This window comes from Vollenhovia emeryi, unplaced genomic scaffold (assembly GCF_000949405.1).
Source record: "Vollenhovia emeryi isolate VEMERY1.0 unplaced genomic scaffold, V.emery_V1.0 DF939153.1, whole genome shotgun sequence".
NCBI classification, from domain to species: domain Eukaryota; kingdom Metazoa; phylum Arthropoda; class Insecta; order Hymenoptera; family Formicidae; genus Vollenhovia; species Vollenhovia emeryi.
Window position 1 is genome coordinate 1,907,143 of NW_011967213.1, and position 13,078 is coordinate 1,920,220.

The following is a 13,078-nucleotide window of genomic DNA, read 5'->3' on the forward strand; positions in this document are numbered from 1 at the left end:
CTCAGGAATTTAAATACCCGGTGATATATTTGCCGAGGCTTTTACGTATCATTGAACGTAAGAATTACCGGCCTAGAGAACTGAGTAACGAACTAATACACAAAGAGCATAATTTTCATCTCTCCCGAGCTCTCAATTAAGCCCTCGGCGGCTATAAGCGTACGGTGAATCATGCGAGAATCGGAATGCCAAATCGAGCGATTGTCATAGCTCGTTTAGAGCCCACCGAGACTTTTAGCCTGGCTTAATTAACGAGGTCGATGGAAGAGAACCAACACCAATAAGTGCTGGAACGCTAATAATTCCCGTTCCAACAATCCCCACCGCGACGGTCGCATTATGAAACATGTCGGTTGTCTTCAATTATCCAAGAATGTCATTAACGATGACGACAATGGCGGATCGATGTAACTTCACCGACGTTTCGGTTAACCGGTATGGAATCAGCAAACATTTATAATTATTTCGAAGCGTTAATCAGCGGATTATGCTTCGAAGCTATTTTATAGCTTCGAAAAACTGGTCCTGTAATCCGGTTATCTTATCGATGATCAATTTCTTTTCAGCGCCAGACGGGAGTTTCCTTTACAACGTTTCGAACGCGACCGCGATGTGTCAGAGTGATGCGACAAAGTGGCGAAAAAGTCGATTCGTTCTCTTCTCCCCCGGGCTCTGAATTAGTGTCTTTGCTCGCAGAAGATGCGGACGCCATCACGACACGCCGGAACGACACGACGAACAGCACGAGCGGCTCACCCGCTCGCTCGCTCACGATACGCAAAGGAGGCCCCGCTTTTAATGCGTGCGTGTCGGTGCGTAAGTGAGAGGCGGAGCCGTGCCTCGACGGAGGTCATAGGGCAATACCAATCACAGCCCCGTGATAACCATTCCCCTGCCATGCGTCCCGCGGATGCGTGCGCGAGTGCGTGCGTGCGAGTATGCGAGCGCGAACGCAGGCGTGCGTCATAGTTGCAAAACTAATTATTTCTCGCGGCACTCTTGTTGCCGTCGCTCGTATCCCGTCGAACTTGGCGATTTTCAGGGAGAGGAGGCGGGGAAGGAGGAGGGAGATCGACGTAATCGAGTTTGCATACGATTTGCCGAAGATGCCGGACTCTTTGCTCGGGGAAACGGGAACGGAGACTCATTCCCGCGCGCTTCCAGGAAGTTCAAAGTTTCCACCGCTGAATCGCGGATTTGACTGATTATTGACGGCTCCGCTCCGGAACTGTCACGTTTGCTCTGCCGCATTGCCGATTGCAGCTGTCCGATAAGAGCGGCTCGCCGTTGCTCCTCTCGCTATCTAGCTAGCGCCGCATCTGGCGCTAAACACGTCCTGTCGGATTAGCAATTTTATCTGCTCGCTACGAAGATTTCCTCCGCGTTGCTGCTCGAGAAGCCGATAACTGTGCAATCGCATTTAGCGCTGGACGCGACGACACGAGTCTCAGCTTGCGATAATACATGGAACGCGCTCATCGCGTTAGATAAACTGTTGGTACAGTTGTTTCTTCCCTCATTATATACAGAGTGTTCCAGGAGAAAAGGTCAATATTTTGGGAGGTGAAATGATCGATCATTTTAAGCAAAAATGTTTATATGAATATATGTCCCATTCACTATTGTTTCCGAGACAGAGCTATTTGAATGTACAGTTGCAAAATTACTGACAAGAAAGAAATACTACGTACTATTCTAATATTTATTGTTCGCGCGATATACTTTTTACAGATCATAATAAATTTTCAAAAATTCCATCGTTTAACAACAATGCATTTTCAACTCTTGTGTGAACATAGCGTGTTGCTCGTCTGAGTACATCGTGACGTTTTGAGCATTTCTACGATGTTATCAGTACAACAGTCAATAGACGTATAAGAATAAATTCCCGTATACGTTTATGAGGTTGGGTGAAGAGTGAAGTGTACAGAAAAAAAGTAATTACACGAGACATTCGAGTAGTTCTATCTCGGAAACAGTGGGAAATGGGACATATATGAACATTTTTGCTTAAAATGACCGATACTATCACCTCTCAGAATATTGACCTTTCCTCCTGGAACACCCTGTATACATATGTATGTGTGTTCATGGAAGATACGATTTAAACATTTCAAACATAAAAGCAGAATTTACGAGAAAGCAACAAATCGCTTGAAATAGATAAGAATCCAAAGTTTTTATCTAATCAGATACTTTTCTTTTTCGAAAAGTCTCATGTTAAGAAAATTAAACCTGTCTAAAGATTTATATCGAAGAAATGAAATCTCCTGTCCAAATATTAATTTTTCTCAACTTTCGGCATATTGTGCTGATTTTTCCAGAAGTATACTTCACGTAAAATTAATCAAAAACGTGTTGCATTTGTCAAACGTAATTTTTAAGCACGTGTTTAATCTTCTAGAAAATAGACGTAATTTTGTACGCGATACATGCAGATCTCCTGCGGTCGCAGAGAATTCGCTCGCGTGGTTAGCGAGGAAAAGGAAACTCGCACACAGAAATGGACGGTGATACATCACCGGGATCAATCCAATCGCATTTTCTCCAGAGTCAACCGTCGGCGCGCGTCGTGTCACGACTCGCATAATCGTACGATTTGTACGCGTCGCTGTTGCCGCCTACCCCGAGAGGTGGGGTGTTCTCTTCGAACACTTGTCCTCGTTGTCTTAAACATGAAATTCGCTCGCGCGATTTTAAATGCGGATGAAAGAGATGCAGCGTGATTGCACTATTTTATGGAAAAAGATGAAAGTCTTTGAGGATTTTGTCGAACTGAAAACTCGCATAATTACAGCTATTGTAATTTACTCATTGAGAAGATTAAACGATATTTCTTCAAAATAATGTTTATAAAGTGGGAAATTTTACCTTTGCGTGTTGTGTTTGTCGATGTAATCAATCTTATTGAAACTTTATTGTGATTTTCATCGACAAAAAAGTTTCTATGCATTTATTACTTACACAGAAATATAAAAATCATTTTTTCACGGTACCTTTGAAAATCCAAGTTTGAATTTGTAATATAATGCTAGAAATAAAAAATACATACAGGGTGAATATTAATGGCTGCACAAACTTTTTACTATAAGAGATGGATTACCGACCGCAACTGTAACTAAACCTGGAAAAAATAAAAATAATTTCGTTATATATCTCTCAATCATGTAATATCTAATTATATCTCTCGAGATACAATTAGATATTACATGATTGAGACATATACATGTATAACGAAATTTGTTCCATTTTTGCTAATTTCGGTCGGTAATCCGTCTCTTATGGTAAAAGGTTGGTGCACCATTAATATTTATATCCTGTATAAAGTACAATATAAGTACAATACATCAAAATATGTTTTAATTTCATATTACTTAATAACTTAATATTGTAGTTTAATTAAATCATGTTACACGATATAAAAAGAGGTGATATTACGTCCAATATTGTCTTAGAACCAGATGGGATACGTATCTTTTCATCATGTGAATTATGAAGTTATTTTCTCTTTAATTTGCGACAATCTTGCTATTTTTATATAATTTTATAATTACACTATTACCGAACAAATTACCAAACTCCGAGGTTACATCTCCGCCAATGCAGCTCCAGGCTAAAAATAGTAAACCATAAAATTGCCATGCAGGGATACGTACGAACCGCTTACGAGAGAGTTAAAATAAAAAACAATTTATTAACGACATAATTACAATAGTATATTCTGCGTGTGGAAAGCAATGTTTCTCTCTTTTTTTATATATCGTTTTTTATTTTATCTCGGACCATTCGACAATAATTCCTCGATTTAATCACAAGCCTACTATAAAATATCCGCACTCGATATACCTCGTCCGTCATGCGTCCGCGTGTGTGGTTCATGTTGTGGTCTTCCCTGCTTCGTCCCCGAAACGAATAGCCGACGATTTGTGTGTAATCGTTTCTAAATAATAGACGGCAAACGCCACATACAACGGAACGGCCAGACATCGTGTTACAAATTTATGCGACAAAATCTTCTCCCATCAATAGAGTGCAATAATACGTCCGTCTTTACGCTTTATGTTTGTCGTGAACGAGAAATAAACTCTTGAAGTTTTCTAAAAGAAAGAATGTGACAATATTTAGTTTTTTAAGAGGATAATTTATAAAGCAATAATCTAACAATGGAATCTTTAAAAAATTTTCTAGATTATTAAATCTGAGTAAATTTTTATTTATGGTAAATATTAAAGAACTCGTTTGAAGAGTAAATTAATATTGATTAATAATAATGATAAATTTAAATTAAATAAGCATTCAACTGTTTTATAGATTATTTCATAATTTATATAAATATAAATATATATATTTATTTATTTATTTAAAGCAAGCGTTTATTTTCAGAAAATGGGACTCTATTTCTTTGTTATATTAAAAATTCAAGACGAGCAGCATCATTGCACTCACATGTACCACGACAATGTTATCTAGTCACCGTAGATTTACGACGCGCGGGACTGGCCATGTCTAAGAGTTCACTATCGCTACGCTTGAACGGGATTAATCATGAAGAACTTCTACTTAATAACGCTATACTAAATCCGGCTTATAAAATTCGGCTAAATCGCTGTACAAAACAATGAAATGAATCAAGCCGCGCTGTTACGGAACATTCGCGCGGTTACAGTGACAGATAACACTCGTATCTCCGAATAAAAATTTTGTTTGGCTTACACGATTGTCGCAACACACGTACTCGTTTTCGTTACTCCCGAGCGAAGATGCGCTGATATTATTTCGGTTCTTCGGCAATACGCATCGGGACGATATTAAGTGGCTCACACGCGACCTAACGGTTTGCGTAGAACACGGATGAGACGCAATGAAACGCGACAGTACGATAGAATAAAATGTAAGGAAAAGGTTAAGTTCTGAAAAAATAATCGCGACGTCGAGTTTAGATGTCGGTTTTTTATGTTGAACACAAGCTGTCTGCTTATGATACAAATCTGATGTAATTCTAATATTTTCTATAGATATTTTTCTACAATCATCGTAGTCCAAATAAACACAATAGCTATTTGATATTTATAATTAATAACTTAGCAGAAGTTACATATTTAAACCGTAGAAATTTAACTTGCGCTAATTTAAATATGTAATTTACGCTAAGTCATTAACTAAAAATTTTTAACTTTCTCATTGCTTTCTGTTGAAAGTCCAGAAAAAGTTCTTTCAAAAATTCTCTTTTGTAATTTATTATATCATTCTCAATTCAAATACGGGAACGCTTTCTTCTTAGGCTTCGTCACGCCTCAATCCGCAGTTCTAGATCTTGCGCGTTGTAAAATGATAAGCGCAACGAAATATTTATCCAAGAGCACTCTCTTTGCGCAAATCGTTATTTCGCGCACGGGGCAATCGAAGGATCGTCATCGCGCGTGATCCTCCTTGATCCCGGATGAGCAATGTGCAGAATACAATAGATTCCATGATAAACGAGTCATCCGAAGAGCGACTTTTATATCATCAAATTGGCGACACTAATCTTTGCAGTTTTAGATGCTCAAAAAACGTGTAATTTTAATAAAACAGTTTTTTATCGTTTGAGATTAAATTGCAACAGCGAAATATGTAATACATTGCCAACATTGTATTAACACAATATTAACACAATGTACATCGCCGGTTCGTTTTGAAATTCACCTGCTCCAGATTAGTGCGTCCATCAAAGTTTATTTTTAGCAAAATATGAATTCTGTCTATGTCTGGAAACAGGAGACAATAAAAGAATTGAATCTCAGCCAACTTTGTCTAATATTAAGAGAATGGTTTTGTATCACTTATTTCATTCATGATTATTTTTATAGACCGTGTTAATACTCGATACTAATTATGTATTCTTCAGTGGAAAGAGCTTCATCTTTGTGAAAGAATTTCGTGTCTCTCTCGACAGGTTTCAGCAAAAGTCTTTCTAAAATAATCATGCGCCAATTTCCACCGGTGATATCAATATTTGTAATTTTGAAACATTACTCATCCAGGCATAAAACGTATCGATATTAAACAACCGAAAAGACGGTTCCTCTTGATATTTGAACGCCAAAAAATAATTGTTCCGCTTTGATACATGCGGCCGATATACGTGCGTGTGCGTGTGATTAATCGTATATGTATAATATTACATAATCCGAGAATCCTACGTATCGTGACAGAAAGGAATCACATAAACGGACTCGAAAAGATGACAGCTACGACGAGAGAGACTGAAGACGCGAATGTAGGAAGCAAAACCTTCGGACATGTGATCATCGAAAGCGATTTCTATTCGACGAGAGAAACGACAAAAGGAAAAAGAAGAGAATAATAAAAGAGTTCCTCGCCGAAAAAAAGTAACTTAATAACTAATTAGTACGAATTAGCTAGGAGAGATCTATCGCGGTTTCTTTCATTTAAATTAACCGTAAAATTAACAACTAATCAGTATTCGTACAATGATAAGAACACTAGCGTAAACACGAGAAAAAACGTGAGATTGGATGATATACCGTACGTTTAACACACCCGTAATGCGATTCATCATGCGCGATATACAATAATAAAAAGTCGAGGATGGCAGTACAGCGGTAACCAATTAAACACCGGAGCTCAAACTGCCTTGCTCTTAATAATATTTAGTTGCCTCGTCAGTATTTACAGTGTACATCGACAATCAAATACCGTTAAGTCTACTTAGAGATTTCCCTCTCACGTGCCCTCAGAATTACGTTTTACATCAAATGTGTAATAACTCGATACGTGCGTACATACATCTCGTCACCACTCTCCGCTATATTATAATACGTTCGTTCCCTCTCTCGCTTTCGGAAAAAAATAAGAGAAAAATGTACACCCACCTGACTTCGAATTCGGAGCACACCTATAATTCAACACCTAAATTTAGCGCATATTACACTTCCTTCTCTCTTTGCTAAAAGGTATCTCTATGTATATATATATATATACTTTTTTACATATATACTTATATTATTTATATATGCACTGTTCCAGGGCACCGAAACTTGTTGCGTCAAAGGCATCTCGTGGCTATTGTTGTATCATTTATTTAGACTTTCTCTTTAAATAAATAAATTGCGATCGCTTCTTCGTTTTTATTTTCCTTTCTTTACTTAGTAGCATGGACGTCAGAGCATCTGTACTCAATGGCGACAAAGAGAGACTAAAAGTATTCCGTAGCTCCCTAACTTTCCCGCTTACGTTACACTCGTCGTCAATTTAACTCCTAGCATAGTGCAGAAAATAGTTCTCCTTTCTTTTTTCTACTAGCTTTATTTGCGAGTGATTTTCTTTTCTTTTTTTCTCTTTGTTTAAATTACTGGCTTATAACTGGTAGTACACCGTAATCTAGGCGCTCTCTGCTTTATTTAAACTACCTGGAGACTTCATTCAGTAAACGGCGTTAAGATACATACGCAGGCGGAGTAGTCGTACGAAACTAATCTCTTCGTCGAATGTACAGCGTGATTGCGTGATTATTAAGTGGAGACACGCCGGAACGTTACGTGGAAGGAGCGTTGAGAAAATTTCTTTTTTTTTTATACATGTACTATGTATATTATCCAAAACGCAATTACGTTTCAAATGCGTACGCGTGCATTTCCTTTGTTTCATGTATAGGTACTTCTGTGTGTATGTATGTTTGTTATCTTAAGTGTTACCTAGTCTTTATCGTTATTACGCTATTTTATTACCAAGGTGCCCTGGTTGTCAGCAAAACTACGAAATATATATCGTAAAATTGTTCACAGTGCAATCGAAAGAAAAGGTATCCGGTTCCATCGAGTGTTAAAATACACGGGCGTGCGTGCACGATTTTCTACACATCGTCGCAACACACCGCCTCATTTCCTTATCGTTTTTCATCGAAGAAGTGGCATGTCTGGCTCATCTCTTTCGTTTAAACGTACGGATTTGTTGGGCTGTCTGTTAGGAACCTTAATAAGGCAACGAAGGAGCCCTGAATCTTACAAGTGTAATCTTTCTTTCTCCCTTCTTACGCCTTTTTACGGTATCTTTTAAAGCCTAGCATCCTTTATCGTGTATTCAGACACGGCTAAATGTTTATTATTGCCTTACAAGAGAAAGAGAGAGAAATAAAAAAGAAAGGGAGAGAGACTCGGTACCGAAGGTGTATCATTACACAATGCTGAAGTCGTGTAATGATAAAACATGGAAAATACTATATATATTATTGTTTTACATATGAAAAGCTTCGCGCGTACGTCATTAATTCTGTCAATAATTCCCGTAGTTTCGCGAACGGACCTAAGCTCTCAAAAGTAGCGCAAAAATACATAATATTATAAAATTCCATCGCAACAACTTTTAAATTTTCAAGACATATCGAAATACGATTAATCACATATATATATACACAACATTAATAAAAGCGTAGCATCCGCTAACAGACAAAAAGGTCCGAGGATAGCAGATATTTTCAACAACTTCATATATCACAGAGAGTGTCAATTATAAATACAACGTTTGAACAGAGAAAAAGAGAGAGCTTGATTCGAGAGCTTAGCCGAGCGTTCGACAAATTGTATTTCGTGCGATAAAATTTGGTTGAGACGCGCGTCGCGTAGGTAAACAAGAAGTACGTGAGGATCACGGGACCGAGGCTCTCTCCAATCGTTTCTGTTTAATACCATTACCACAGAGAGCTTATTATGCTACGCTTCGCACAAAACGCCTCCTCCGCGGCACGACAAGATTAATGAATTTAATGCTTCTCGACGGGGACACATACGAGGATCACCGTGAGTCACGCAACGAAAGACTTCGCTCGCATCGCCTTATCGCGCGTTATCGGCGCACGCGTTGAGGCGTGCGGTATTCGTGTATTGTGCACCTTTATCGCCTATACTCTCCCACATCCGCCCGCCTGTCCGCTTGGTTGACTCGTCGTCGCCCCGCACGCGACTGTCGATATCCGTGATTGACACCGCGCGTATTCATGACAATCCGTGGTCATCACGTATATACAAATAAGAATGACTTGTGTCCGATACTTGAACCGCGCTCAAGAGACAGGTCAACCGTCCGTCGTACGCGACACCATTGCCGTCGACGACGGCGGATGAGGATGATGTACCAAGGCCGGAATTTCGATCACGTCAGCTGGCTGCTGATTGACGACGGCGCTGTTGATCGTGCAGGAAGTGAGGGGTTGCTATTTCTTGGTCGGTGTGCCTCGTTGTGTCAGACCCTCGAAGCGCTTGAAGGTGTAATTAATAAATACCCAGTCCTTGTATATTACCTCGCCGTCCTGTGGCATCGGCGCGGACGCTGTAACGAGGCAAAAACGTGCGTTTTAGAAGCTGCTGGATGCAATGACAATAACACAGGAAAAAAGTATACGTACGTATCTCTAATTTCACGTCTGGAAATTCGTCGAAGTTCGACGTGTCGTCGATGGAACGCACCTCGACCGGTATGGCGGCTGGTCTTTCCCTGATGTGCTCCCAATCGACACCGCGGAAGAAGGGCGCTAACTTGAGCTCCTCGATGCCTCTTTGCGCCCCTACGAGACAAGCGTCGCGATAAAGATTAGTTTCCCCAATTAGATTTATCTCCGTGAAAGACATTCTTTTTATCTTAATTCCGAAATAGAAATTTACCTAATCTTCTATCGGCTTCGCAGCAAAATCTGATAATGGTATCTTTAGCCTCTTCGCTAATGGGAACTTCCGGCGGGAAGACTAACGTTTCTCGCCAATTCATTACTTTTCTATACGTCTCCTGTGGATTCTCACTACAGAATGGTGGATATCCTGAAATAGTTATGTCATTATTAACTAGTATCTTTAATATAGATTAATTTTCAAAACGTTTATTACATCAATGTTTAGCCTTTAAAGTTATCTTGCGATCAATATTACTACACGTTTGTATATAATGTGTAATAATACACTTACATTAGAGTAATACATAACAAAGAAGTGCTTTTATGTGCTAAAAGAGTAACTTTTGAAACAACTAAGACTAATTAATAAATGAATACAAGGGCAATTATGTAGCTATTATTTCTTAAACAATTGATTAATTACGAATAAATTTAAAGACAATACGCAAGGCATCGTACCTATAAGCATCTCGTACATGATAACTCCCAGGGACCAACAATCGCAAGCCGGTCCGTAACCTGTTTGCAGAAACACTTCCGGTGCGATGTAATCCGGAGTGCCTACCGTGCTGTAAGCCAGCGCTCTCCTGTTCCTTTTCCAGCTCTCGGCTCTCCTTTTGCTGTCCATCGCGCCGCCGCTTCCACTCCCGCATGATGTCACTGTGTAAGAAACAGAGGCATCAGTTAGATCATAAACCAACAATTACGTAAACGTTTCTCTTTGACACGTGCGAGACACGTCGTCGTCACTTACTGAAATCGGAAGGTTTCGCTTGACTCAGGTCTCGGTAGAAATCGGTCCTGTGTGATTTCTTCAAACCCGTGCACAGCCCAAAATCAGAAAGTTTTATGTGGCCCCGTGCATCCAGCAACAGGTTGTCCGGCTTGATGTCTCTGCAAAATACAGATAAATTAATACAAGCAATTGTTTATTGTATAACGTATATAAAAATTACATAATTAAATGCAGATAAAATTATAGAATTCAAAAGCTCAAAGCATTCGATTATACCTTGAATTAAAAAATGTACCACGAAACGACACCCGCAAATATATTTAACGCAGAAAAGACTTTAAAAAGTCTGAAATGAATGACTTGTGATACAGCTGAGTTTCATTTAATCACTTTAACGCAATTTCATTACTCGTTAAAAAGCGGAGCCGCACAAACGTACCTATGAATAAAACCTAATTTGTGTATGGAATCGATCGCTAACGCCGTTTCGGAAATATAAAATTGCGTGCACTCCTCGGAAAGCGTGTCCTTCTTCATGAGCAGCGTCATCATGTCACCTGAAATTCATCCCGCTCGAGTTATTCGCGACGCTCAAGGAGGCGCTTCCCTTTTTTTTCAGCCCTCGGTCACGAGGATCGATAACAGGGACTTACCGCCGGGAAGAAACTCCATTATTAGATAGAGATTTATAGGATCCTGGAAACTGTAGTACATCTTTACGACCCACTGATGGTCCGCTTCCACGAGAACGTCCCTCTCCGCTCTGACGTGCGCGACTTGCTCCTTCTCAAGCATATCCGCCTTCCGGAGGATCTTCATCGCGTACACGTGTCCAGTGTCCTTTTTCTGCACGAGTCTCACCTGTTCGTGCCACAGAACAGCGTGTATTGAGTGAGAATGCCGGCGGGCTTCCGTCGCGAGCGATTAAGAGCGTTCTCCCGTCCAATCTCGAACTTTACGAAAGGGATTCCACTTGCTCCGCGATGCGAGGCGAAACGCTACTTCTTCTGAGAAGTAATGAGAAAATTTCGCTCTCTCCTGGACGTGACTACCGCCTGAGAGAGAGAGCCTCTCGCGTATTTCCGTTATTATCGCAATTATTACAACCGTAAGCAGAGGTCGATCCTTGTTTTTAACGTTAAAGCGTCGTGAACAATTTACATATGGCACACATACGATGAGCATGTCATTTAAGATGTCATTTGTAAGAGAGCATTAAAAATTTATCCTCCTCGACAAAACGAGGACGTTCGATAATATCCGTTACCTAATATTCGCGTTTATGAAATTCGGATACCTGTTTGTTGTAACAAAAACGTATCACAAATATCAGAATGAAAAAAAAACTAAAAAACCAACCACCGACAAAATATAAAAATGCACGTACACTCTTAATCTTGTATCGCGTAGTACCGCCAAATTCGAGGTACACGTTAAAATAAAAATGTAGGTATGTACCGTGAATTTATAGACGGTACCTCGAGCGATACCTCCAACTGATCGTTGTACATTCATTATTACCTCATATATCTTGTACCTCGTGCTAATATAGCGGGAAAAATATCTTCTATCAGCATGTAACTCAAAGCTCAATTGTACTTAAAAAATTGTACCATCTTCCCTCGTATTTCAGTGGATTTTTATGTACCTCATAATTACGTATACTTTTTATTTTAACGTGTACCTCCAATTTTTGGCGATACACGCTTAAGGGTGTAAGACGTAATCGCATTTGAAGAAAGAGTCGCGTTATTTTCTTCCTTTAAAATTAACGCAAACTACTTGCGAACCGCGTGGAAAGGCGATAAATTATACGCCGATTACGACTCGTCGTTCTCATCACATCGCAGAAGAAGCCTCGTTCTACAATGCCTCGTATCAGGCCGTCAATCGAGCGCAATTAAACCAACGGCCCACTATCCCGACTCGTTCGTTCATTAGCCGTCATACATCGGCTATCGATCCTCACCTCGCCGAATGCTCCCCTGCCAATGACCTTGAGAGGCTCGAAATCCTCGACGCCGAGCCTGGACCGCTTCAGCCGGAGGAACTCGGTCTCCTTCTGGGCATGCTGCAGCCTCTTCTCCTGCTTCTGCTGCTCCGAGAGGCCCTCATCCTTGAGGGACTCCTCGAGCTTCGCCAGCCTCTGCTTCCGCTCGATGTGCTGCGCTATCAGATTGCTGTAGTAGTTCTCCAGCGTTACCTGGAAAAAGGCAAAATGCGAGACGCCCCGATTATCATCGCGCACAACCAAGCTCGCACGATCCTCTTCTTCCCGCGATATCGCTCGAGGGCTCGACGTAATGCGATCGATAACGTTTTTATCACGCGCACGACAAAACCACTTCCGCTGGTTACCCACGACCGGCGCGATTATTATGCTCCCCGAGATCGGGTTCGCGCTCGACGTCGCGAGACGTTTCGGAGCCGGCGTTACTTTTCGCCGGGGCAGCCGCGCGGAGACGGAGACTGGAACAAGTTCTGAAATTTTCTCTCGGCGAACTGCCACCTTTTCACATCGAAATTTCAACTGTGGGGGATGAAAATTCTATTTTAATTACATTTCCGTCTTCGGTTGGCGTAAATATTTGAGATTGTGATGCAAATTAAAATTCATGCTTCAAGAAAAGCGGACGCGAAGTAAGTGAAACGAAATGAAAGCGATATAAAAGACGGAG

At 40.4% G+C, this 13,078-nt stretch overlaps 1 protein-coding gene across 9 annotated transcripts in view; it reads right to left on the reverse strand.

The window, feature by feature from the left end:
* Positions 1 to 4,930: 4,930 nt before the first annotated feature.
* Positions 4,931 to 13,078, reverse strand: part of LOC105565376 (serine/threonine-protein kinase tricorner) — a 153,593-nt gene continuing 145,445 nt past the window's right edge. For all 9 annotated transcript variants that reach the window (XM_012018517.1, XM_012018519.1, XM_012018511.1 and 6 more), the window contains 8 exons: positions 12,370 to 12,603; positions 11,054 to 11,261; positions 10,840 to 10,957; positions 10,419 to 10,558; positions 10,124 to 10,324; positions 9,660 to 9,812; positions 9,404 to 9,562; positions 4,931 to 9,327 (listed from right to left, as the gene is read on the reverse strand). In XM_012018517.1, the coding sequence (XP_011873907.1) occupies positions 9,212 to 9,327; positions 9,404 to 9,562; positions 9,660 to 9,812; positions 10,124 to 10,324; positions 10,419 to 10,558; positions 10,840 to 10,957; positions 11,054 to 11,261; positions 12,370 to 12,603 (1,329 nt within the window). In that variant the 3' untranslated portion in view covers positions 4,931 to 9,211. The remainder of the gene's footprint in view (positions 9,328 to 9,403; positions 9,563 to 9,659; positions 9,813 to 10,123; positions 10,325 to 10,418; positions 10,559 to 10,839; positions 10,958 to 11,053; positions 11,262 to 12,369; positions 12,604 to 13,078) is intronic.